A 25,436-nucleotide genomic window follows, 5' to 3' on the forward strand; every position below is an offset into this window, starting at 1 on the left:
CGAGCGCCAGCCTATGATAAATATGCCCCGAAGTCTGCAAAGGGAACAACTTGTAAAACTACAGGAAAGAAGACATATGCAAATGCTATAAATAGTAACACAGCTTTTGCACACATACAAGAACTTTACCTAAAACTTCATCTAAAAGGCTACGTACATTTAAAGAATATATCCATACAAAAATATTTGTTGCCAATTGCAATTTTCTTAAAATTTCCTTCATTTTCCTTCAGATCTATTTTGCAGTGTTTGGATTAAATCTGTTAAAATGTCATTAATTTTGTTAGTACTGTAACACAATACATTGCAATTACAGACAGAAAAACCACAGACCATTTGTTGAGTATAAAATGAATGTAAAATATTTTTTTATATTCTATCTTTAAGATAAACCATTGGCAGGGATATCTATTCTAGCACCACTGAATGAAGGTTCGATCTCAGGTCTCGAAGTACACTTGAAGTACACTAATGTACATTGAGCTGCAGAACTAGATACAGCCACAACCAAATAAAAGTTACTGGGGGGGCGAGTTATCACCACATTGTCTGGGCCTGGTTTCTTGTACTACTTTTTGAGACTTTTTTGTCCTAGATCAATTAATAAAGTCTCAAAAAGTAGTACATGGAACAATGTGATGACCCCCCCCCAACCCCAAACACACACAATGAGGCAGATTTATTTACCCGGCCCATTCGCGATCCAGTGGCGCGTTCTCTGCAGTGGATTCGGGTTCGGCCACCCTCCCCCCAATTTCCGTTGCGTGCATGCTAGCGCCAATGCCCTACAATCTGACCGCGTGGGCCAAAATCCCGGGGCAATTCAGGGAAAATCGGCGCAAATCGGAAATATTCGGGTAACACGTCGGGAAAACGTGAATCAGGCCCTTAGTAAATGACCCCCAATATCTGTGCTATTATTATTATCTTGGGGAAAAAAATAAACATCAGATTTCACAGGCCATATCTCTTTTAATTAGCAATCAGCAAACCTATTTGTTGGTTTCTAGATTCAGGTGGAATCTGGCATTTTTCAGGCGCCAAGTTAAATACAAATCTTAATGATTTGCATTGGATAAATCCATTAAAACAACGTCTTGCTTTTATTGTCATACATCCTAGAGTTTAGGCAAATGAAATAAAAAAAAAAAAATCTATATAGAATCTTTTCAAGAAAAATCTGTGTTTTAGTGGACTATAGGAGGTTATATACCAATGCTGGAGCAACTGCAGTTTGGACTAAAATGACAATGATTCACCCATCTCTACCCTTAGTCTATTTTCATTTCTAGTATTACATCTGTTAGTTCTTAGGGTAAATACAGCTCTATTAATTCCTGAAGATTGTACAGTTTGCCAGTCAGTGTTTGTATGAATAACATCTGTTGTAAGCAGCTGTTTTACCTTGGGTTTACAGACAGCACAGATAATCACCAGCAAACAGCTGCTCATGTATACACAGAGGGCCTTGTGTATCAAACCTGTCTCACAGTAAAAGTGTGATTGTTGTCCAAGTATCCAATCACATTGTAGCTTTCACTTTCCCAGTGCATCTTTATAAATGGAAACTGTCCTCTGTTTGCTATGGATAATACTAAATTCTCCTGTTATGTAGTTCTGCTATAACTTATATCAAAATATTGCCACTGAAGGTTACTGGAGCATATGTATCTAAGATGTGTATCTAGAAGTTTTTTTTTTTCCTATCACAGGCTTTCATTTTTTAGAAGGCATTGGGGGTCATTTATCTTTAGTCAGGAAATTTGTACATATATATCTTTTCTTGTTTTTTTCCACCTGTTGAACTTGTTTGATTTATCTTAGAGCTGAGTCTCTGGGGATTTTATTAAAACGGTCATGCTTAGCGGTGGCCTGAGCTATCTTTGATTGCAAGGGTTACTACAGAATGTCAGCTGTAATATTCAGTAGCTGTGTATAGGTCTGGTTCTGCAAAGTGAGCTGGTGCCATACCCTCAGATGTCATAGTACTGTGATTTGCAGGAGGTCCCTGCACACAGCCAGTACTGTTTTTCCCGTTTGCGGGAAGGAGTTATTGTATTAAAAAAAAATATCAAAGTATAAAAATGTGACACTATTATATAAGGCTAACAACTAAAATGTAGTGAAGATATGTTTTTAAAACCTCCCTTCCACAACACTTTTTGAAAACCCAACATGGTTGGCTGGTTTTTTTTTTCATTATATCATAAAAATGTAGATTTTACTTGCTCACTCTACTGCCATATATAAGGAATTGCAGAGTTTTAAAACCCTTACGTAGACCAAACGTATGTGTAAGTGGTTGTCGGTTTGAATCTCGCAAACTGGTAACATCAGTAAGGGGTGTAATACTGGCTGGCATCTAAATTGTTTCCAATATGGGATGATTCTGCAATAAAAAAAATGAAAATTGTGGAGAATTTAACCATTTTAAATATAAATCTGCAGGACTGTGGTCTGTCTATAGAGCAGCAATGTATAACTATGGAATTGTCATGTAATTCTCTATATAACCTAAGAGTGTGAGCTTAAATAACTGTAGGCTTGAAGTTAATAGTAGATTAGACTGGAGTAGTTCTTGAAAAAAAATGATGCTGTCTGATAAAATTACCAGTGTATTTCTAGTGGGTATGTTTTGTCTGTTTATGTTGTACTATCATTATTTTTAATGCTGCAGACATTTTCTCAGACTCTTAGACTTGAAGGAAGTTTGCTTTCTTTATTGGACCTTCACCCGTCTAATTGGGTCAGCATTGATAAATGAAATCATTAGCTGCTGAAAGGTTACCATTATTCTGCTGTCAGAACACGACATTAGCGAGTCCATCAACGGACAGCTCACCTTTCTTAGCGCTACTGTCTTTTGTTACCCTAATACTAACACGGACTAAACATATGGTTCACCGATTGCTGCAAAAGCACAAAAGAAAAGTCACTTAACTTCAATTACAAAAGCTGAAGTATTTTATGTCCAAGGGTGTCTGCCATTAGCTAACAGTGTCCATGCTGTCTACTATACATATTGTAGTGGATACTTGTAGCATTTCTCTTCTATTCCTTCCCTACATGCTCTTTGTCCTAAAAGATTGCTGCGGGCAAAGCCTTGAAGGAAGCTAAAAGCCTTCAAGGCACAGACCATTCTGAATCTCTTTGCATGTTGTTTAAGCATGGTTTTACCTCAAAACTGTGCTTGGGTTTGGACATAAATCATTACAGCGGATGATAACATAGTGTTAGGAAAGTCAATGTTGAGCATTACTCATGAGCAAGCTGCCATATGGAAAATTCACTGCTTTATTAATGTTTCTTATGTATCATTTTATGGTGTGCATGAAGCTGTCATTATAAAATGAAAAAGGGCCTCCATTTTAGAATAAAAGGCAACTTAGAGACTCATTGCCACGGCCATATTCTGGGCACTTGTTGTGTTGGTACATCAATTACTCACTCAGTCTCAACAGTTTAGGCTCTAGCACAAATGGTAAATGAACAGATGATAGGATTTTACTTAGTAGATGCTAAAATCGTACGACTTCATATGATTGATGAAGCAGATTCTTATAGTGAACATTGAAGGTCTGTACAATCCCATTTGATAAAAAAACATAAAATGTTGCAGCTTTTTGGCACTTTTTACATATAAAAAGTAAAACATGTTGTTGTCAAGTTTGCATTTGTATTACTTTTTTCCTCATACAAAAAAATAAAAAGAATCTTAATTCTAAATATTTATGAAAAACTAAATTTTACTATACCAGCCATAATAATGGGGGAGATGAATCAATCTGTCTAAGCCAGAAAACTGGAGTAATTTGTACCTGAAATGCTGAGCAGCACATTTATTGAAAGTTTGAAACCATTTTAGGCAGTTTACTCATGTTTTACTCATTTGAAAAAGGGGCTTTTCCTCAGTAATTGTGGTGCATAACTGGACAGAAAATAACCAGTTTGCCAGAAAAATCAGTTCATGCAAGAGAAAATTCAATATTGTGCTGCAACAAAGTAGACCAACTAATACTGGTAGATGCAAAGCAAGACTCACCAGTCTTATACTGCACCAGATTAATCATCCAGCATCAGATACAATGATTAATCTAGTGCAGTAGAGAACTGTTCTCTAGACCAGTTCTCTGCTCTGGTTTAAAGACTGACACATTAATACATCCCCCTCTATGTCTCACTCAAAAGTGTTTTCTTGGTTTACTTGAATAGGAGCTAAGCCGTAGCGCTGGCCACTACACAGAAAAAAGAGATAGACTTGTGGCTTGGCTCCTAATAACCATCCAGAATCAGACTTATCCTCTAGATAACTCATCAGTTTCACAATCCTATCCTATACTTATGTCATCAATTTAACAATCTCCAATTGCGGAAAGTAAGAGGCTTCCTTCCTCTTCCCCCATGGATCAGACCACCTCTACCGCTTACCGGGGAGATCCAATCCTATCCAAGACACTCCCAGGGTCCGGTGAAGGTCCCTGACCTCCCAAAGCCAGGTTAACCTGAAAGAGTTAATAAAATCTCATCAATAGCTATAGATGCCCCAAATTGAAGTAAAGTGCATCTCATCTGGTAAAAAAATAAGCCCTCATTAATCCCTGTTTCATTGCTGATACAATATGTGTCAATAAAAATTGACTCTGAATGGTGCTTTATAATCCATTATAAATGTGTAAGTTTTTGCCCTTAACCCCTTAAAGGAAACCTACCACTTGAAGTGGTAGGTGTAAGATGGGAATACCGAGCACCAGTATTATTACCGAGCATTAATACCGAGCTTATTTTTGTCAGTGTTTTAAACCGCTGTATCACGGTTTAAAACACTTTTTAAACTTTATGGCCGAAGCTGCTTCACTTCTTATGTAGCCGCGCGCACGATCGCGCGCATGGTGCGCCGAACCAGCTTCGGCCATAAAGTTTAAAAAGTGTTTTTCAACCGTGATACAGCGGTTTAAAACACTAACAAAAATAAGCTCCGGCACCAGCTCACCCTGAGCTGGTGCTCGGTATTCCCATCTTACACCTACCACTTCAAGTGGTAGGTTTCCTTTAACAACCTGTCCTTTTTTTGTTTTTTCATTTCCATTTTTCACTCGCCACCTTCACAAATCTATAACTTTTGTATTTTTACATGTAAAGAGCTCAGTGACAGCTTGTTTTCTGTGTAACAAATTGCACTTCATAGTGATGGTATTGAATATTCCATGCCAAGTACAGATAAGCGGGAAAAAATTCCAAATGCAGTGAAAATAGGTATTTGCTGTGTCTTCTTGTGGGCTTGGATTTTAAAGGCTTTCATTGTGCACCGAAAATGACATATCTTTTTTATTCTTTGGATCGGTGTGATCACGGAGATAGCAAATTTGTATAGGTTTTATAATGTTTTCATACATTTACAAATTTTTTTTTTTGTTTTGCCATCTTCTTCCACTAATAACTTTTTCATACTTTAGTGTATGGATCAGTGGGTGGTGTCAGTTTGCATTGCTACTATTTCTAGGACTGTACAACCCTTTATCAATTTTTTGTGAATTTGTAATATTTTTCAAAATTGCAAAAAAGTGCAGTGAAACAATGTTATTATATTTTGATACATCAGGCAATTTTGGATGCGGCAATAACTAATGTGTTTATGAATTTTACTGTTTATTAATATTTATATCAGTTCTAGGGAAAGGCGGGTGATTAGAATTTTTAGGTTTTTTATTATTATTTTTTTTTAAACTTCTTTTTATTTTTAATTTTTACTATTTTTCAGACCCTCCAGGGTACTTTAACCCTAGGTTGTCTGATAGATACTACCATATACTGCCATACTACTGTTAAAAGTAAAGGATTGTCAGCCTGAGGACATGATGAGATTCAGACCCCACTGTTGACCATAGCTTCCCACTTTTCTTCTACTGCTCTACCAAAATGTTTTAATCGAGCAGCTGGAACAAGAAGCATTATGACAGTTTTATTTGAAGGTTTCACTTAAGTATTTGTAAGGCAAATCCAGGAGTGGATCCTACACAGAAAAGGTATAATGAAAAGATTTACACAATCTCTGTGTTTGGAATCCATTTCTAATTTTGGCTTCAAAATAGTGTCGCAAAATACTGGCTTGAATCCTACCAAATGAGAATGACCTTTAATGAGGTATACTGAAATTAAATGCACAGATCAGTCATGTTCTTCAAAGAGAGGCATGCTATGAATAATTGGAGAAAGGTCTAAATACAAGACACCTTTTTAATAACTTTTTCAATGCCTAAACAGGTCTGATAATCAAAGAACTTGAAATACCACTTAAGATCGTAACTGTCATAAATTGCTTTAAAGGGGTTTTCCCACCAAACAAGGCCTCATCCACAGATCACGAGAAAAGGGTTTCCGATGGGGTCCGAGGTACCTCTATCATGTCTCTCGTGGCTCTTTGAGATAAGTGGAGCAGACGGCTGCGCATGAGACACCCACCAATCAACCCTATGATCCTAACTTGTACAATTGAAAACCCCCTTTAAAGTCTATCCCCCCCGACCGTTTATGTAATAGTGCTCATCTTGTGTAGCAGGAAAGCACATAATTGTTCTGTGTGAAGAAACTTAAGTGCTCAGAGAACATTCCAAAGAACTAAAATTAAAATAGAAAAATATATTAGAGTGTGTCTCCCCTGGAAAACATTCTGTATATGTATTGCGTTACTTCAACTTGATCTTTGTGCTACTTTTTATTTCTGGCATGTTTATCTTTAGGCCCCTTCCACACTTGCGTTGCAGATCACATCAGTGTTTGATCAGGGTGCGATCAGGGTTTGGTCAGTGAAAAACGCACATTTTGCATCAGAGTGCAATCAGTTTTCAGTCAGAGTTTGTTCAGTGTCTCAGTTTTTCATGTGCTTTTTCAATGCAATATCAATGCATTGGCATGTATTTTTTTGAGAAATGGTCTCGGTTATGCTCTATAATTTAAGTTCCTGAATTTATTTTAGATTCAATTATTTCCCTCTCATTAATAAATATAGTAAAATCTATAATAATAATAAAAACTCAGAGAAACTAGCATTAGGACCCATATAATGTTGCAACTTGGAGCAGCTCTGGATAAAAACCTTCAGCTTGCCTTATCCTTTCTTACTGTTTGGAGCCATTACATATTTGGATCTTGTTTTGTAAGGATCATGGGTATGAAATTGCCCATGTAATAGTAAACTCCAGTTCTTATCTATGTTAGAACATACTACTTAATCCTTTTTTTTATCCTGGTAATCTCCAGTCACTGTTCGTTGGCAGGTGACTTCTGTGGCCAAATACTGGCGGAGCAGTTATGTACCATTCATACAGCATGCTGACTGGATAGCAGCATCATGCCAGTAAGCCAACCTGCACAATGAAGTGCCCCCTTTAACAGGCCGCAATAACCATCCCATGTTCCATTGTTTGTGTCCTGTGTGTCATTGACAAGTGAGCACTGCTCATGTGCTAATGAACATAGAAGACGACTACCCGGGAGCAAACACATGCAGGAATAGTATCTACTCCATAGTTGGAGTTAGGGGATTATAGCGGTTGAGAGCTAATGCTATATATGTATGTGTCTGGGGAGGAGGTGGGGGATAAACTGAGGGGATAGGATGCTGATGGTATGTAGGAGGTTTAGTAATTATATGTGGGTGATAGCTAATGGTATATGTGGGGGAAGGAGGTTTAACATAGCAGGGCTGTGTGTGTTTATGTGCAGATGTAGCAGGGCTATCTGTGTACATATTACAGAGTCGTTTGTGTGGGTGCTATTGCAAAAATGTTTTTAATGGGGGGCAGGTGCTGGCTATATACTTTGGGGCAGGGTCCGGCCGGCTATATTCTGGGGAGGCTGTGACCAATGCATTTCCCACACTCAGCTTATACTCGAGTCAATAGGCTTTCCCAGGGTTTTGTGGTAAAATTAGGGGCCTTGGCTTATACTTGGGTCGGCTTATACTCGAGTATATACGGTATATAAAATGCAACAATTCTTTTACATAAATATTATGGGGTTTTCATTTTTTACACTGTGCTGTAAACATTACATTTATATCTTGTTCTTTCTTTTATATGTGCTTAGGAGGACCAATAAGCAAGCTGAGGAATGACCCAGTGAGAATCATACATGAAGCTGTGGATGACACATATGATTGGATGCATGCTATTTTCTCGACTGTATCTGGCTTCATATCATTCGACGATGAGCGTAAAGGTATCTATACCATACCGTACAACAGTCGCTGATTCATGTGCACATTCCTACCTGTGATGTTTCTTTCTGCATGTACTGTCATACTTTTGTGTTCCATTTATGTAAAGTCCAGCATGCCTTGCCATGTTTACCTATTGGGTTAAACAACATAAATATAAAATTACAAAGGATATATTTCTTCTTGCATCTTCTACAAATCATGCTTTACTTTCTATTATACAACAGTTGTGTTTTTCTTGTATTACTTTAAATGTGGATGGATGTAATAGTGCTCAGTCTGTCACAACTCCTCATTGTATTATGTTCATTTGAAACTGAGATATCATGTAACACAAAAATAATTAGAGAAAAACTGTAATGATTACTTTAATGTAGATTTCAGAAAATTATTCATTTGTCAAACTGGCCTAAGGTGTCATGCACAAAAGCGCTACAGAATATGATGGCGCTATATAAAAAAAGATAATTATTATGACCAAACATGGGGCAATGAGCTAGCCTCACAAATTTCAGCTATATATCAGCCTCATAGAGCTGTACTGTGTACTTCTATAGCAATACAGAAGAAACCTTGTAACCAAGGGGCACTTAGCAACCTGTTTCTTTACAAACTTAGCAGAATTTCTTAATGAAGTATATTAGAAAATTTTCACACTTTCCCCATCCCCCAAGATATCAAAAATCATATGAAATGACAGTTACTCTTTAGCTGATCCTGGCCATGGTGTGAATGCTTGGTTGAACCATAGCTTATTACATGCTGGGGAAAGACGAGGCGAAAGCACTGCAGGTTAAGGCTTTATTTACACAATCGTAATGGGGGCTTGTGAAATGGCTGCTCAAATTGTGGCCAAACCACTGCCCCCATTGAGGTCTAAGGCACCTGTCACAGTTCAGTGAGCTCACCCAGTATATGGCCGGGGCGAGCACTCGCCCTTGTGAATTTAGCCTTGCAGTTACAAATTCAGCAGTGGCTAACCTTGAGTAGTAGCATGCTGAATAAGTCCCACATTACAGTTATTGCTGAGAGTATTCCTGCAACTTTAACAAAAACTTTGAATGTTGCTGGTGAGTCAGCATTCAGGGAAACATATTCTATATTATTTTTGTTACAGAGTAGATTTTTTTTTTTTTTTTTTTGTGCAAAAAGACCTGGCATCAACATACATGTTGAAATGCTTGTATTCCTCAAAATTTTGACAAGAGAGATAGTTGTTGTTTTATTGATAGATAGTGGCACTATAACAGCTAATATTCTGATAAATGTAATTGTTTTCAGGAGTTGTACATTATGACAGACCCAGTACTAATACATCTGAAGGTACAGCCTGTAAAAAAAAGACAGGCTAGCCTTTCAGAGCATGTCCATTAGAGATGATCGAAACGCTCCAGATTCGCTTCTCTAAAGCTTCACCAAAGATTTAATTCAGGACTAGAGATGAGCGAGCACTAAAATGCTCGGGTACTCGTTATTCGAGACAAACTTTTCCCGATGCTCGAGTGCTCGTCTCGAATAACGAGCCCCATTGAAGTCAATGGGAGACTCGAGCATTTTTCAAGGGGACCAAGGCTCTGCACAGGGAAGCTTGGCCAAACACCTGGGAACCTCAGAAAAGGATGGAAACACCACGGAAATGGACAGGAAACAGCAGGGGCAGCATGCATGGATGCCTCTGAGGCTGCTTAATCGCACCATTATGCCAAAATTATGGGCAACAGCATGGCCATGACAGAGTGACAGAATGAAGCTAGATAGTATCTAAAACATCCAATAATTGACCCTGACACTATAGGGGACGGCATGCAGAGGCAGCGGCAGCAGCGGCAGGCTAGAGAGTGGCATGGCGACATACCCTAAATGGACTCAGGCTTCAAACCAATGGGTGGCAGAGAGGAACCAAAGGAGGTGAGCAAGAAGCGCTCAAATAATATCGGTACATGATAAAAGTTTGCCAGTATATTTTGTGGATTACTCAGCAGGGTGGCGACAAAGTTAACAAGTTTGATGTGGAAGCCATGAAAACAACCCAAAATTCTGCCTGACACAGCTCGTTTGATAAGGGGACCATGTATGGAGGCAGTGAACTAGTAGTAGATTAAAGGTGCTGCAGTTAAAACTATGTTAGTTGGATCTTGGCATGGAGCTGGCGCTCCGCTGCCAGGCGAGCTTTCGCCAATCCAAGCCCCTGTCTCTAGGCTACTCCCCAAACAGCACTTCTAAGAACCTTTTGTATAAGATCAAGTGTAGTAGCGTTCTTATAAGTTTAGGATATGGCGGGTGAGGGGAATGTAAACAGATGCGCAAGAAGCGCTGAAATAATATCGATAAATGATAAAAGTTTGCCAGTATATTTTGTGGATTACACAGCAGGGTGGCGACAAAGTTAACAAGTTTGATGTGGAAGCCATGAAAACAACCCAAAATTCTGCCTGACACAGCTCGTTTGATAAGGGGACCATGTATGGAGGCAGTGAACTAGTAGTAGATTAAAGGTGCTGCAGTTAAAACTATGTTAGTTGGATCTTGGCATGGAGCCGGCGCTCCGCTGCCAGGCGAGCTTTCGCCAATCCAAGCCCCTGTCTCTAGGCTACTCCCCAAACAGCACTTCTAAGAACCTTTTGTATAAGATCAAGTGTAGTAGCGTTCTTATAAGTTTAGGATATGGCGGGTGAGGGGAATGTAAACAGATGCGCAAGAAGCGCTGAAATAATATCAGTAAATGATAAAAGTTTGCCAGTATATTTTGTGGATTACACAGCAGGGTGGCGACAAAGTTAACAAGTTTGATGTGGAATGCCCTGTAATAGCTCTTGGGCGGTGTGCCTTTTATCGCCTAGGCTCAGCAGTTTGAGCACCGCCTGCTGTCGCTTAGCGACGGCACTGCTGCTGTGCCTAGAGCTACCGACTGATGGCGCCATGCCCACGGATGGTAATTCGGAGGAGGAGGAGGTGGAGGAGGGGTGGGAGGAGGAGGAGGTATAGTAGGCCTTTGAGACCTGGACCGAGGTAGGCCCCGCAATCCTCTGCGTCGGCAGTATATGACCAGCCCCAGGGTCAGACTCGGTCCCAGCCTGCACCAAGTTAAGTGTAGTAGCGTTCTTATAAGTTTGGGATATGGCGGGTGAGGGGAATGTAAACAGATGCGCAAGAAGCGCTGAAATAATATCCGTAAATGGTAAAAGTTTGCCAGTATATTTTGTGGATAACACAACAGGGTGGCGACAAAGTTAACAACTTTGATGTGGAATCCATGAAAACAACCCAAATTTCTGCCTGACACACCTCGTTTGATAAGGGGACGATGTATGGAGGCAGCTATATGGACGACTTTTGGAGGTAGCAATGGAGACAACGTGTGGAGGCTGCTATGGAGACAATTTAATTTGGATAGTGCCTGTATGTGGCAGTCCAAAAAAGTTTTCAAACCAGAGGAGCAGGTAGGTGGCCCTCCAGAAAAATAAAATAGATTGAGTGCCTGTATGTGGCAGTCCAAAAAAGTTTTCAAACCAGAGGAGCAGGTAGGTGGCCCTCCAGAAAAATGGAATAGATTGAGTGCCTGTATGTGGCAGTCCAAAAAAGTTTTCAAACCAGAGGAGCAGGTAGGTGGCCCTCCAGAAAAATGAAATAGATTGAGTGCCTGTATGTGGCAGTCCAAAAAAGTTTTCAAACCAGAGGAGCAGGTAGGTGGCCCTCCAGAAAAATGGAATAGATTGAGTGCCTGTATGTGGCAGTCCAAAAAAGTTTTCAAACCAGAGGAGCAGGTAGGTGGCCCTCCAGAAAAATGGAATAGATTGAGTGCCTGTATGTGGCAGTCCAAAAAAGTTTTCAAACCAGAGGAGCAGGTAGGTGGCCCTCCAGAAAATGGAATAGATTGAGTGCCTGTATGTGGCAGTCCAAAAAAGTTTTCAAACCAGAGGAGCAGGTAGGTGGCCCTCCAGAAAAATGGAATAGATTGAGTGCCTGTATGTGGCAGTCCAAAAAAGTTTTCAAACCAGAGGAGCAGGTAGGTGGCCCTCCAGAAAAATGGAATAGATTGAGTGCCTGTATGTGGCACTCCCAAAAATTGTTTAAAACAGAGGACCGGGTAGGTGGCCCTCCAGAAAAATTAAATGCATAAAGTACTATAGCTAGAGCCAGTGGGCCCTGTCAAAAAATAGCCAGTTTCCTCTGCTTTAGTGTACAAAGAGGAGGAGAAGGAGGAAAATGAGGAGGAGGAGGAGTGCATAAATTATTCAGGTTGAGCTTCCTTCAGATTGGAAATTATGAGAAATCCAGGCTTTATTCATCTTAATAAGCGTCAGCCTGTCAGCGATGTCAGTCGACAGGCGTGTACGCTTATCGGTGATGATGCCACCAGCTGCACTGAAAACCCGCTCGGACAACACGCTAGCGGCAGGGCAGGCAAGAACCTCCAAAGCGTACAGCGCCAGTTCGTGCCACATGTCCAGCTTTGAAACCCAGTAGTTGTAGGGAGCTGTGTGATCATTTAGGACGATGGTATGGTCAGCTACGTACTCCCTCACCATCTTTCTGTAAAGATCAGCCCTACTCTGCCGAGACTGGGGACAGGTGACAGTGTCTTGCTGGGGTGACATAAAGCTGGCAAAAGCCTTGTAAAGCGTACCCTTGCCAGTGCTGGACAAGCTGCCTGCTCGCCTACTCTCCCTCGCTACTTGTCCCGCAGAACTACGCACTCTGCCGCTAGCGCTGTCAGAAGGGAAATAGTGTTTCAGCTTGTGCACCAGGGCCTGCTGGTATTCATGCATTCTCACACTCCTTTCCTCTCCAGGGATGAGAGTGGAAAGATTTTGCTTGTACCGTGGGTCCAGGAGAGTGAATACCCAGTAATCGGTGCTAGAATAAATTCTTTGAACGCGAGGGTCACGGGATAGGCAGCCTAGCATGAAATCTGCCATATGCGCCAGAGTACCAACGCGTAAGAATTCACTCCCCTCATTGGCCTGACTGTCCATTTCCTCCTCCTCCAACTCCTCCAACTCCTCTTCTTCTGCCCATACACGCTGAACAGTGAAGGACTGAACAATGGTTCCCTCTTGTGTCTCGCCAACATTTTCCTCCTCTTCCTCCTCCTCCACCTCCACCTCCTCCGATATGCGCTGAGAAACAGACCTAAGGGTGCTTTGGCTATCAACAAGGGAATCTTCTTCCCCCGTCTCTTGTGACGAGCGCAAAGCTTCCGACTTCATGCTGATCAGAGAGTTTTTCAACAGGCCAAGCAGCGGGATGGTGAGGCTGATGATGGCGGCATCGCCACTGACCATCTGTGTTGACTCCTCAAAGTTACTCAGCACCTGACAGATATCAGACATCCACGTCCACTCTTCATTGTAGACTTGAGGAAGCTGACTGACCTGACTACCAGTTCTGGTGGAAATTGACATCTGGCAGTCTACAATCGCTCTGCGCTGCTGGTAAACTCTGGATAACATGGTTAATGTTGAATTCCACCTCATGGGCACGTCGCACAACAGTCGGTGAGCGGGCAGTTGGAGGCGGCGCTGCGCTGCCCTGAGAGTGGCAGCATCTGTGCTGGACTTCCTGAAATGCGCACAGATGCGGCGCACCTTCGTGAGCAAATCAGACAGATTTGGGTATGCCTTGAGGAAACGCTGAACTATCAGATTTAACACATGGGCCAGGCATGGCACATGTGTCAGTCTGCCGAGTTGCAGAGCCGCCACCAGGTTACGGCCGTTGTCACACACAACCATGCCTGGCTTCAGGTTCAGCGGTGCCAGCCACAGATCAGTCTGCGCCGTGATGCCCTGTAATAGTTCTTGGGCGGTGTGCCTTTTATCGCCTAGGCTCAGCAGTTTGAGCACTGCCTGCTGTCGCTTAGCGACGGCACTGCTGCTGTGCCTAGAGCTAGCGCCTTGCCCACGGATGGTAGTTCGGAGGAGGAGGTGGAGGAGGGGTGGAAGGAGGAGGAGGCATAGTAGGCCTGAAAGACCTGGACCGAGGTAGGCCCCGCAATCCTCGGCGTCGGCAGTATATGACCAGCCGCAGGGTCAGACTCGGTCCCAGCCTCCACCAAGTTAACCCAATGTGCCGTCAGCGATATATAGTGGCCCTGCCCGGCAGCACTCGTCCACGTGTCCGTGGTCAGGTGGACCTTGTCAGAAACGGCGTTGGTCAGGGCACGGATGATGTTGTCTGACACGTGCTGGTGCAGGGCTGGGACGGCACATCGGGAAAAGTAGTGGCGGCTGGGGACCGAATACCGAGGGGCGGCCGCCGCCATGAGGTTGCGAAAGGCCTCGGTCTCTACTAGCCTATAGGGCAGCATCTCCAGGCTAAGCAATCTGGAGATGTGGACATTAAGGGCTTGGGCGTGCGGGTGGGTTGCACTATATTTCCGTTTCCGCTCCAGCGTCTGGGGTATGGAGAACTGAACGCTGGTGGATGCTGTGGAGGATCGTGGAGGCGACGATGGGGTTTTTGTGCCAGGGTCCTGGGCAGGGGGCTTACTATCAGCTGACACAGGGGAAGGAGCAGTGGTGTGCACGGCCGGAGGTGAACGGGCTTGGTGCCACTGAGTGGGGTGTTTAGCATTCATATGCCTGCGCATACTGGTGGTAGTTAAGCTAGTAGTGGTGGAACCCCTGCTGATCCTGGTTTGGCAAAGGTTGCACACCACAGTCCGTCGGTCATCCGGTGTTTCCTTAAAGAACCTCCAGACTTCTGAAAATCTAGCCCTCGCCGCGGGAGCCCTCACCACGGGAGCTTCACTACGTGACACATTTGGCGCTGATGCACCTGCTCTGGCCCTGCCTCTCCATCTGGCCCCACCACTGCCTCTTCCAACCTGTTCTGGTCGAGGACTCTCCTCCGTCTCAGAAGCACTGTGTTCACCCGGTCTCTCAACCCAGCCTGGGTCTGTCACCTCATCATCCTCCGATCCCTCAGTCTGCTCCCCCCTCGAACTTCCTGCCCTGACAACAACTTCACCACTGTCTGACAACCGTGTCTCCCCATCGTCGGACACCTCTTTACACACTTCTTCCACTACGTCAAGAAGGTCATCATCACCCACAGACTGCGACTGGTGGAAAACCTGGGCATCGGAAAATTGCTCAGCAGCAACCGGACAAGTGGTTTGTGACTGTGGGAAGGGTCCAGAAAACAGTTCCTCAGAGTATGCCGGTTCAAATGCCAAATTTTCCTGGGAGGGGGCAGACTGGGGTGGAGGAGGCTGAGGTGCAGGAGCTGGAGGAGTGCCGATTTCGGTGACATGGGTGGACTGCGTGGAAGACTGACTGGTGGACAAATTGCTCGAAGCATTGTCGGCAATCCACGACATCACCTGTTCGCACTGTTCTGGCCTCAACAGTGCTCTACCACGAGTCCCAGTAACTTCAGACATGAACCTAGGGAGTGTAGCTCTGCGGCGTTCCCCTGCTCCCTCATCAGCAGGTGGTGTCTCACCCTCACCCCGCCCAGGACCACGGCCTCTGACCCCTGCAGTAGTTGGACGCCCACGTCCCCGCCCTCGTCCTCTACCCCTAGCCCTCGGGTTAAACATTTTGAAAATGAAAGTTATAACTTTAAATTTTTTTTAACTTTTTTTTGTGTTTTTTTTTTTTTTGTGTTTTTTAGTTTTTAAAACCAAACGATGCTATCCTATTGCTATGGCTATTTTCTAGCCAAGTATGAAAGCACACTGCTATGCCAGATGAGATGACGCTGAGTTATGAAAAAATAAACGTAAAATAAAAAGGAAATGGCAGACTGTGCCTAATTGAAATCAAACCCCTAATAAATTTTCCCACTTCGGTCTTTGCGATGGATATGTGCGTCACTAAGCGCTAAACACAAAGGTCGCAAGTCTCACTACAAATTCCTCACAATTTGGTAGTAGATGCACTGCAGCAAGGACAGCCACCAGCAAATCAACCAGAAATAAAATATATATAACGCTATTGTAGGCGTAAGTAAGCCGTTTGGATTCTCCTATGACTATTTTCTAGCCAAGTATGAAAGCACACTGCTATGCCAGATGAGATGACGCTGAGTTATTAAAAAAATAAACGTAAAATAAAAAGAAACTGGCAGACTGTGCCTAATTGAAATCAAACCCCTAATAAATTTTCCCACTTCGGTCTTTGCGATGGATATGTGCGTCACTAAGCGCTAAACACAAAGGTCGCAAGTCTCACTACAAATTCCTCACAATTTGGTAGTAGATGCACTGCAGCAAGGACAGCCACCAGCAGATCAACCAGAAATAAAATATATATAACGCTATTGTAGGCGTAAGTAAGCCGTTTGGATTCTCCTATGGCTATTTTCTAGCCAAGTATGAAAGCACACTGCTATGCCAGATGAGATGACGCTGAGTTATTAAAAAAATAAACGTAAAATAAAAAGAAACTGGCAGACTGTGCCTAATTGAAATCAAACCCCTAATAAATTTTCCCACTTCGGTCTTTGCGATGGATATGTGCGTCACTAAGCGCTAAACACAAAGGTCGCAAGTCTCACTACAAATTCCTCACAATTTGGTAGTAGATGCACTGCAGCAAGGACAGCCACCAGCAGATCAACCAGAAATAAAATATATATAACGCTATTGTAGGCGTAAGTAAGCCGTTTGGATTCTCCTATGGCTATTTTCTAGCCAAGTATGAAAGCACACTGCTATGCCAGATGAGATGACGCTGAGTTATTAAAAAAATAAACGTAAAATAAAAAGAAACTGGCAGACTGTGCCTAATTGAAATCAAACCCCTAATAAATTTTCCCACTTCGGTCTTTGCGATGGATATGTGCGTCACTAAGCGCTAAACACAAAGGTCGCAAGTCTCACTACAAATTCCTCACAATTTGGTAGTAGATGCACTGCAGCAAGGACAGCCACCAGCAGATCAACCAGAAATAAAATATATATAACGCTATTGTAGGCGTAAGTAAGCCGTTTGGATTCTCCTATGGCTATTTTCTAGCCAAGTATGAAAGCACACTGCTATGCCAGATGAGATGACGCTGAGTTATTAAAAAAATAAACGTAAAATAAAAAGAAACTGGCAGACTGTGCCTAATTGAAATCAAACCCCTAATAAATTTTCCCACTTCGGTCTTTGCGATGGATATGTGCGTCACTAAGCGCTAAACACAAAGGTCGCAAGTTTCACTACAAATTCCTCACAATTTGGTAGTAGATGCACTGCAGCAAGGACAGCCACCAGCAGATCAACCAGAAATAAAATATATATAACGCTATTGTAGGCGTAAGTAAGCCGTTTGGATTCTCCTATGGCTATTTTCTAGCCAAGTATGAAAGCACACTGCTATGCCAGATGAGATGACGCTGAGTTATTAAAAAAATAAACGTAAAATAAAAAGAAACTGGCAGACTGTGCCTAATTGAAATCAAACCCCTAATAAATTTTCCCACTTCGGTCTTTGCGATGGATATGTGCGTCACTAAGCGCTAAACACAAAGGTCGCAAGTCTCACTACAAATTCCTCACAATTTGGTAGTAGATGCACTGCAGCAAGGACAGCCACCAGCAGATCAACCAGAAATAAAATATATATAACGCTATTGTAGGCGTAAGTAAGCCGTTTGGATTCTCCTATGGCTATTTTCTAGCCAAGTATGAAAGCACACTGCTATGCCAGATGAGATGACACTGAGTTATTAAAAAAATAAACGTAAAATAAAAAGTAAATGGCAGACTGTGCCTAATTGAAATCAAACCCCTAATAAATTTTCCCACTTTGGTGTTTGAGGTGGATATGTGTGTCACTAAGAGCTAAACACAACGGTAGCAAGTCTCCCTGCAAATTCCTCACAATATGGTACTAGCTGCAAATAAAAAAAAAAAAAGTATAACGTTATTGTAGCCCTAAGAAGGGCTGTTGGGTTCTTGTAGAATCACTCCTGCCTAACACTATTCTAATTGAACAGCCTAACGCTTTCCCTGACCAGCAGCAGCTCTCTCCCTAGCGGCATCCAGACACAGAATGATCCGAGCAGCGCAGGCAGGGGCTAGTCTATTCCAGGGTCACCTGATCTGGCCAGCCAACCACTGCTATCGACGTGTAAGGGTACCACATCATGCTGGGTGGAGTGCAGAGTCTCCTGGCTTGTGATTGGCTCTGTTTCTGGCCGCCAAAAAGCAAAACGGCGGGAGCTGCCATTTTCTCGAGCGGGCGAAGTATTCGTCCGAGCAACGAGCAGTTTCGAGTACGCTAATGCTCGAACGAGCATCAAGCTCGGACGAGTATGTTCGCTCATCTCTATTCAGGACAGATCTATTCAATTAGAAGCAATGTTGCTTTACTTGTCCTGGAAATTTCTATACTGCATAACCCCCTCTAGTCCTCTGGAACACTTATAGTTTGTAATCTCCATTACTATCGTGTTACAGTTTGGTCAAAATTGAATCAGAAAAAATGTAGATACTGAATATACGAATTAAAAAATTGATTCACTCATCTCTAATGTCCACTTCTCAAAATTTTTGCTTCTGTATTTTGGAAAACTGTTGTGCAAGTTTACTACGAAAGTCGGAAAATTTCTCTGTCTATGTATATTGCTGGGTACGACCGATTTATTAAGATTATACGCCAGAAATCATGAATCTGGCGCTTCCCTGCACTGGCCTGACAGAGTTCACCAACTTTTTTGTGGTGCACCTTTAACATAGGGCGTGCGACAGACTTCATATGTTAAATCCGGAGCATGGTATGACTGAGTGCCGTGACGCCCCCTTATTTGTGTCGCATGGGGGGGTAGCGAAGCTGCGCCTCCAAACGGGCGTTTTTGACACAATAGTGGCAAGAACACTTCTTAATGTTTCTGTGCAAGCAACGTGCAAAGTCCATCAGAAAACCAGTGCAAAGCCCCCAGTAAATGTTCCCCATTGTATGTTATACAATGCTTACATTGATATGGGTGTATATCCTATTCACAGATCCAACTTCACCAAACTTGAGCACTGATAGAACAAATATAGAGAAGGAATTTTTTAATTGCTGTTTTTAAGGCTGGAGCACCAGGTGGTATATGTACACAATTTTGTATACTACACAGGGAATAATTGTGACTTTCTGATCACTAGTGTTATATCTGTTTTTAGAAGCTACATATTGGCAACAGACTGTATTTTTCCTTGTGTACCACAGTTTGTAATGAGAGGTTTTCTGAAGACTGCAGCAGCCATAAAAAAGTGGCTGTGCTTTGTTCTGCATCATGTCGGAGATGCATCAGCTTACCAATATTAGCATATCTGTAATTAAAAGGAAACTATTTTTGTCAAATGTTTGTACGCTCATCATTGTTTAGACTGTATGATTGATTATGTTGGTTACTCAGCTGCTGAAATGCATATGAGATCTCTCTCTAGATTATAAATAATCCTAAATAAACATTTTTTTTCCAAAGTACTCGCTGCATAGATTTTCTGATAGTATTACTTTAATCATCAATTAAAAATGCATAAATCAAAAAAAGCCCAGGAGTTAAAATAAACTTAGTGAAGATTTAAGTTGAAGTTACGAGAACTTAACATGTTGGCTAAAGCAGTCTATGGATATTGGAAATTTGCTACCAGATCAAGAGACATAAATAGAAGAGGTTACAGAGCAATTAAATGTTTGTGAGTTTAGAGGTCAGTGGTTCCCCTATTCCATAAATGGAAAACCATTGACAAATTTTAGTGGCAAGCTGTTGTTTTAGAGATTTTACAAAGCATTATTTTTATCCTCTATCCGCAGGATAAGGAATAGTAGTCTGATCAGTAGGGGTCTGTCTGGAGGATAAGAGCAGTAGTGCAGCCCTGTGCTCATATATGTAGAGGACAGGATTGGTAGTGCTATATATATAAATATACAGGATAAGAGGAATAGTGCAGTACTGTGCCCAAATATATATACAGTATAGAAGGCATAATGCAGTGCTGTGCCCATATATATATATATATATATATATATATATATATATATATATATATGTATACACACACAGGGTGGGAGTAGTAGCGCATATATATATATATATATATATATATATATATATATGTGTACAGGATAGGAGGAGAAGTGTAGTACTATACCCAAATATATACAGTGTGGTAATAATATAGACAGAAACACCAAACAGAGACAGGCAGACAAACACACACGTAGACGCACAGAAAACACATACCACTTACCTCACATATGTGCTCAGTCTCCCATGCTTCACAACCAGGACCTGTGGATGACTCATCTCACAGGTCCTGAGAGGTCAATAGTCATACATGTCTGTCTAGAGCCGGCATACATGTATTAGTACAGAGAGCAGAGAAGGGTAGTGCTAATCTCTGCATTGAACTAGGGACACAGATAGAGCTGATACAGTACCCATCATAATCTACGCCCATAGCCACTGCTCCCCCTGGTAGTTATGCTTCTAGTTATTGGTCCTCCTTAACCTTTTTGATACATATTAAGAAGTACTCAAGCTACTTATTGGCCACATGAGTAGTACTTACATCACCGATTTGCTGAGACCCCTTCCCCCAAGAACTATTGTAAATGGGTAAATGTCATATGATAGTTAAGGAACTTTGGTACAATTTTTCCAAAGAAGCACAGGTACTTTATGTTACACCTTTGAGATCTCAAAATGTATTATGTATTATGTCTTACATCAGGCTGGATGTTATATTCAAAGTGTATAGCTTTTTCTTTCTTGATTGCTTTTAATAGGGAAACACAAGTTTAGGTGCTATACAGCCTCATCCAGTATTCAGCACCTTGCCTCTCAGCTAATTGGGAACTGAACTGCAATAACTTGACCTGACCACTGATCCATTCTGTGCAATTTTTCTGTCTTTGACTTTCATGACAGCTGATCTGTTCGGATGTTGGGGGCGTTGAATTGTGTCTGAACTGATATTGATGCCCTATCCTAATAAATGGTCAACATAAACTTAACCCTACACAATCTTTTAATTTTAATAAGACGTTCTAGATTTATTTACAAATATAAATGCAATAACTCAACAAACAAAGTAGCCACACTGTATATTTTATTCGCTAGAGTCTTAGCAGATTATCTGAGAAACAAAGTAACCCCAATGAAAAAGAATGAGAACTGAAGCAAGGTTATTAGAACAGACTGAGCCAGGACCAGCTCTATCTGAACTACATCACAAGCTTTTTCATAGTTCTTGGCCACATTATTGCATGCTATCTTTACTGAATTTTTCTAGATTTTTGCATCGGATGAGATTTTGTATTGTAAAGAAGCAGCGGGTGAGCATTAATAATGTTTTGTGTAATGCATGCTAAATGTAGCAGTTTTGATAACAAGTCACTGTTGTGCTAACATCTGTGGGATTCATGTGAAGCATATAAAATGTACTACAAACATCTAAATATATCCAGACACTGCAGTAAAACGTGCCAGCATCCCGCAAAGTGTCTTATAAGTCTTCTTTTATTCCAATATAGGACTTGCAGAGCCGCCAGTGAAAAAAATAGGTTGGTTATTTTCATTTCTTTTTTTTCAAAGGAAAGAAAGGTGAAAGGCTATAAAGAAAAGTTTAATTGGTTTTACAGGTGCACAATATTAATGACCGATTAATCGGTCATCAATAATAGATCAGTGGGAGTCTGACGCCTGGGACCCCCATTGATCTTCTCTCAGCAGTGCTGCCATTTTTCTCTTCTCTATTCAATGTAGGGCCTTAGCTGGAGCTGTCGGCTGGCACCCTTTAATTTCATTCTCTATTTCTTGCTTGTTGTTGGTTAGATCCACCTACCTACCCCATAGATGGATAGATACAGTAAAGATAAAGGCATAGTTGATATTTAACATCCTATATCATATTCTATCATTTTGAATATACAGTTAAATTTCAATTACAGAATTATTTCTAAGACAGGGGATATCAAAGTGCATTGAAATATGGCAAGGACAAACTAGCAGATATTACATAGCACAGCATGTGCAGTTGCATGCTTTGTAATAGGATCGTATTGATCCTTATCTATAGAGGTACAAAAACATTATTCCAGAATGCATACGTCCTAGCTAAACTTAGAGGATTCAACTTGCTGCCTTATCTCTGAATCTGAATATCCTTACATTTAGAACCACCAAGCTATGCCCTGGTGTAGACATGCCATCATCTCTATAGGTAGTGTATAGACAAATAGAGTTAAACTATGCTTCTCTCACTTAACTATTAAAACCTAACTAAATCTAATCATATCTTATAAGCTAATCAACCCAATGTCTGCATCTTTATTTCATTTGACTTTACCCCAATGAAGAAGCATGCTTAATTTACTATAAATCATTAATTGTGTACTATGTCATTGTAATATAATCAAATTAAGGTTACATGTCATATTTTTAACATAACATTATGTAGTTCATAGTTGATATTCTTGTCTACAAAAATCATATAAAACGGTTATCAAAGCTCATACTTAAGTGTCAGCCAAATAAATCGGGGTAAACCTACAAAGAACCAGGTATTATGACTGCAATCCTAATATAGGAGACAGCCATGCAACAGGTCCTTTGGCTCCATCTCCATCCCTTTTCAAATACTCTTTACTGTATATATATAAATATGCAACATACATTCATGTGGAACAGAATGTACGACCTCTCTGAGGAACATGGCTGTATAAATCAGGACATGAAAACTAGGTAAATACAACCTCAAATGGAGCCTATTAAGACTGCCACAAGACCTGCCCTGTATGGAAATAAAATTGTGGGCCCCTACTTGTCTAGTCTTTTTTACATTTGGCATTTACTTTTTATATTCAATACCAAAATCAAGCTTCTTAGGAAAATGTGTGTTTGAAAAGGGAATTTATTCCTTCCATTCTTCTGTAGTTTAACCCCTTAAGGACGGAGGGTTTTCCGGCTCATTTCTCGCTCTCCAACTTCAAAAATCCATAACTTTTTCATTTTTCCGTGTACAGACCTGTGTGAGGGCTTATTTTGTGCGTAACAAATTTTACTTTCCCGTAATGTTATTTATTTTAACATGCCGTGTACTGCGAAGCTGAAAAAAAATTCCAAATGTGGAAAAATTGAAAAAAAACCGTCACGTTCTTGTGGGCTCAGTTTTTACGACTTTCACTCTTCGCTCCAAATAACACGCCTACTTTATTCTTTGGTTCGGTGCGATCGCGGTGATACCAAATTTATATAGGTTTTATTGTGTTTTAATACATTTTCAAAAATTAAACGAATGTGTACAAAAAAGAAAAAAAATTTTTTGCCATCTTCTGACGCTAATAACTTTTTCATACTTTGGCGCACGGAAATGTGTGAGGGGTCATTTTTTGCGAAATGAGGCGACGTTTTCATTGCTACCATTTTGAGGTCTGTGCGACATTTTGATCATTTTTTATTTCATTTTTTATGTTATGTAAAAAGGTGTAAAAGTCGCATTTCGGACATTTGGGCGCCATTTCCCGCCTCGGAGGTCACCGCCGGCCGTAACCGTTTTTATATTTTGATAGATCGGGCATTTTGGGACGCGGCGATACCTAATATGTCTGTGATTTTTACTGTTTGTTATGTTTTATATCCGTTCTAGGGAAAGGGGGGTGATTTGAACTTTTAATATTTTATTAATTTTTTTTATTTTTTAAACTTTTTTTTTTCTTTTTTTTTTCACTATTTTTTAGACCATCTAGGGTACAATAACCCTAGATGATCAGATCGCTCCTACCATATACTGCAATACTACAGTATTGCAATATATGGCGTTTTTGCAGGTCTTACATTACAATGAGCCACTGGCTCATTGTAACGAACCTGCATAAACCATGTAGCCTGGTGTCAAGAGAAGACCCGAGGCTACCATGGTAACCGATCGCCGCCCCCCGATGACGTTCGGGGGCGTGGCGATCGAAAAAAAGATGGCGGCGCCCGCGCGCCGCCGTCTTTTAAACGCCGCCCGCGACTTTGCGGGCGGCGTTTAGAGGGTTAATAGCCGCGATCGGTGCAAGCACCGACCGCGGTTATTAGCGGTGGGGGTTTTGTGCAAAATGCAAAAACCCCCACCTCTGTATGAAGAGGACTCAGCCCGTGAGCCCTCTTCATACTTCCCTTATACCTCTGCGCCGTAGAGCTACGGCGCAGAGCGTTAAGGGGTTAAAGGGAACCTGACACAATAAACTCCTACCAGAATGATGCCAAGCGTATTAACACCTCCCAGATCATGGTTCTTTCATTACCCAGTATAGTGGCATCATCCAACTTTGAAGTGAGATTTAGAATGGTTGATTAAAGTCATGGATGTGTAGTATTTAGCACTCATTGTGAGCTCTCCCAAGCTCAGAAAGTCCCCTTGTTTGTAGTGGACATCATGCACCAGACATCATGAGAGCTGGCTAAATATTATTTTTGGACACATAGCTGTCAAATCATAGTGAAGGAGACGTTTGTGGAAGGTTTGAAAGATCTTGAAAAGGCTATTGAATGCATTTGTATTGAGGGGGTCCTCTTTATTATCTCAGGAGAGTGATATCAAATATGGTGGATGATTTGTTATCTCAAACTTGCTTAAAATCCCCATATCCAGAAAACTAGTACCTAAGTTTTAGAATATTATGATTTTTAAGTCAAGTATTTAAGTCTTTATTGTACTTTCATGAAGTTACCAAAATAACCATCATTTATATAGCGCCATCATATTCCATAGTATTGACCATAAGGTATTATTGGCATTGGGATTCACAGACTATTGTTCAGACAGTAAACATTCTATGATGATGTAAATAGAACATAGATAATGCCCCTTTCTATATGCAAAAGTCTATATGCAAAAAAATCATTAGAAAGATCTTTAACCATCCATTCAAGAATATTTGAAGTCAACTACTATATCTTCTATTATTTGACCTCTTGGCCACCACATGCAGTAGTGTATACAGTGAAACCTTTCTCATCTTAGGATTTCCAAACTTATTTATATGTGCAGATGCCAAAATAATTAGAGAATGCACTTTAAAGCATTTTATCACTTTTTCCAATGTCAAAGGTTTACATATGTTTTATTAGTATGTACCATTTTATGACTTGGGTCAAATGTTTTGTATATTCATACACACATTAGTTATCTCCATGTCCCAAAATGCCCTATCAATCAAAATATAAAAACAATTACTCCTATATGGTGAAACCAATTACATTGTAAATATTCACATGGAATTCACCTCTTCTATCATTTTG

General features: G+C 41.1%; 1 protein-coding gene across 40 annotated transcripts in view; it reads left to right on the plus strand.

The window, feature by feature from the left end:
- Window positions 1-25,436, plus strand: part of TRDN (triadin) — a 478,227-nt gene that overhangs the window by 42,857 nt on the left and 409,934 nt on the right. For 38 of the 40 annotated variants that reach the window (XR_011854160.1, XR_011854161.1, XM_072141623.1 and 35 more), the window contains 2 exons: window positions 8,086-8,217; window positions 21,683-21,712. Coding sequence is in view for 38 of the 40 variants with exons in the window: in XM_072141623.1 (XP_071997724.1) it covers window positions 8,086-8,217; window positions 21,683-21,712 (162 nt within the window). In the remaining 2 variants the exon portion in view is untranslated. The remainder of the gene's footprint in view (window positions 1-8,085; window positions 8,218-21,682; window positions 21,713-25,436) is intronic. The other 2 variants (XM_072141632.1, XM_072141640.1) reach the window with 1 other exon arrangement.

The sequence above is a fragment of the Engystomops pustulosus genome, chromosome 3 (genome assembly GCF_040894005.1).
Source record: "Engystomops pustulosus chromosome 3, aEngPut4.maternal, whole genome shotgun sequence".
Classification (NCBI taxonomy): Eukaryota; Metazoa; Chordata; class Amphibia; order Anura; family Leptodactylidae; genus Engystomops; species Engystomops pustulosus.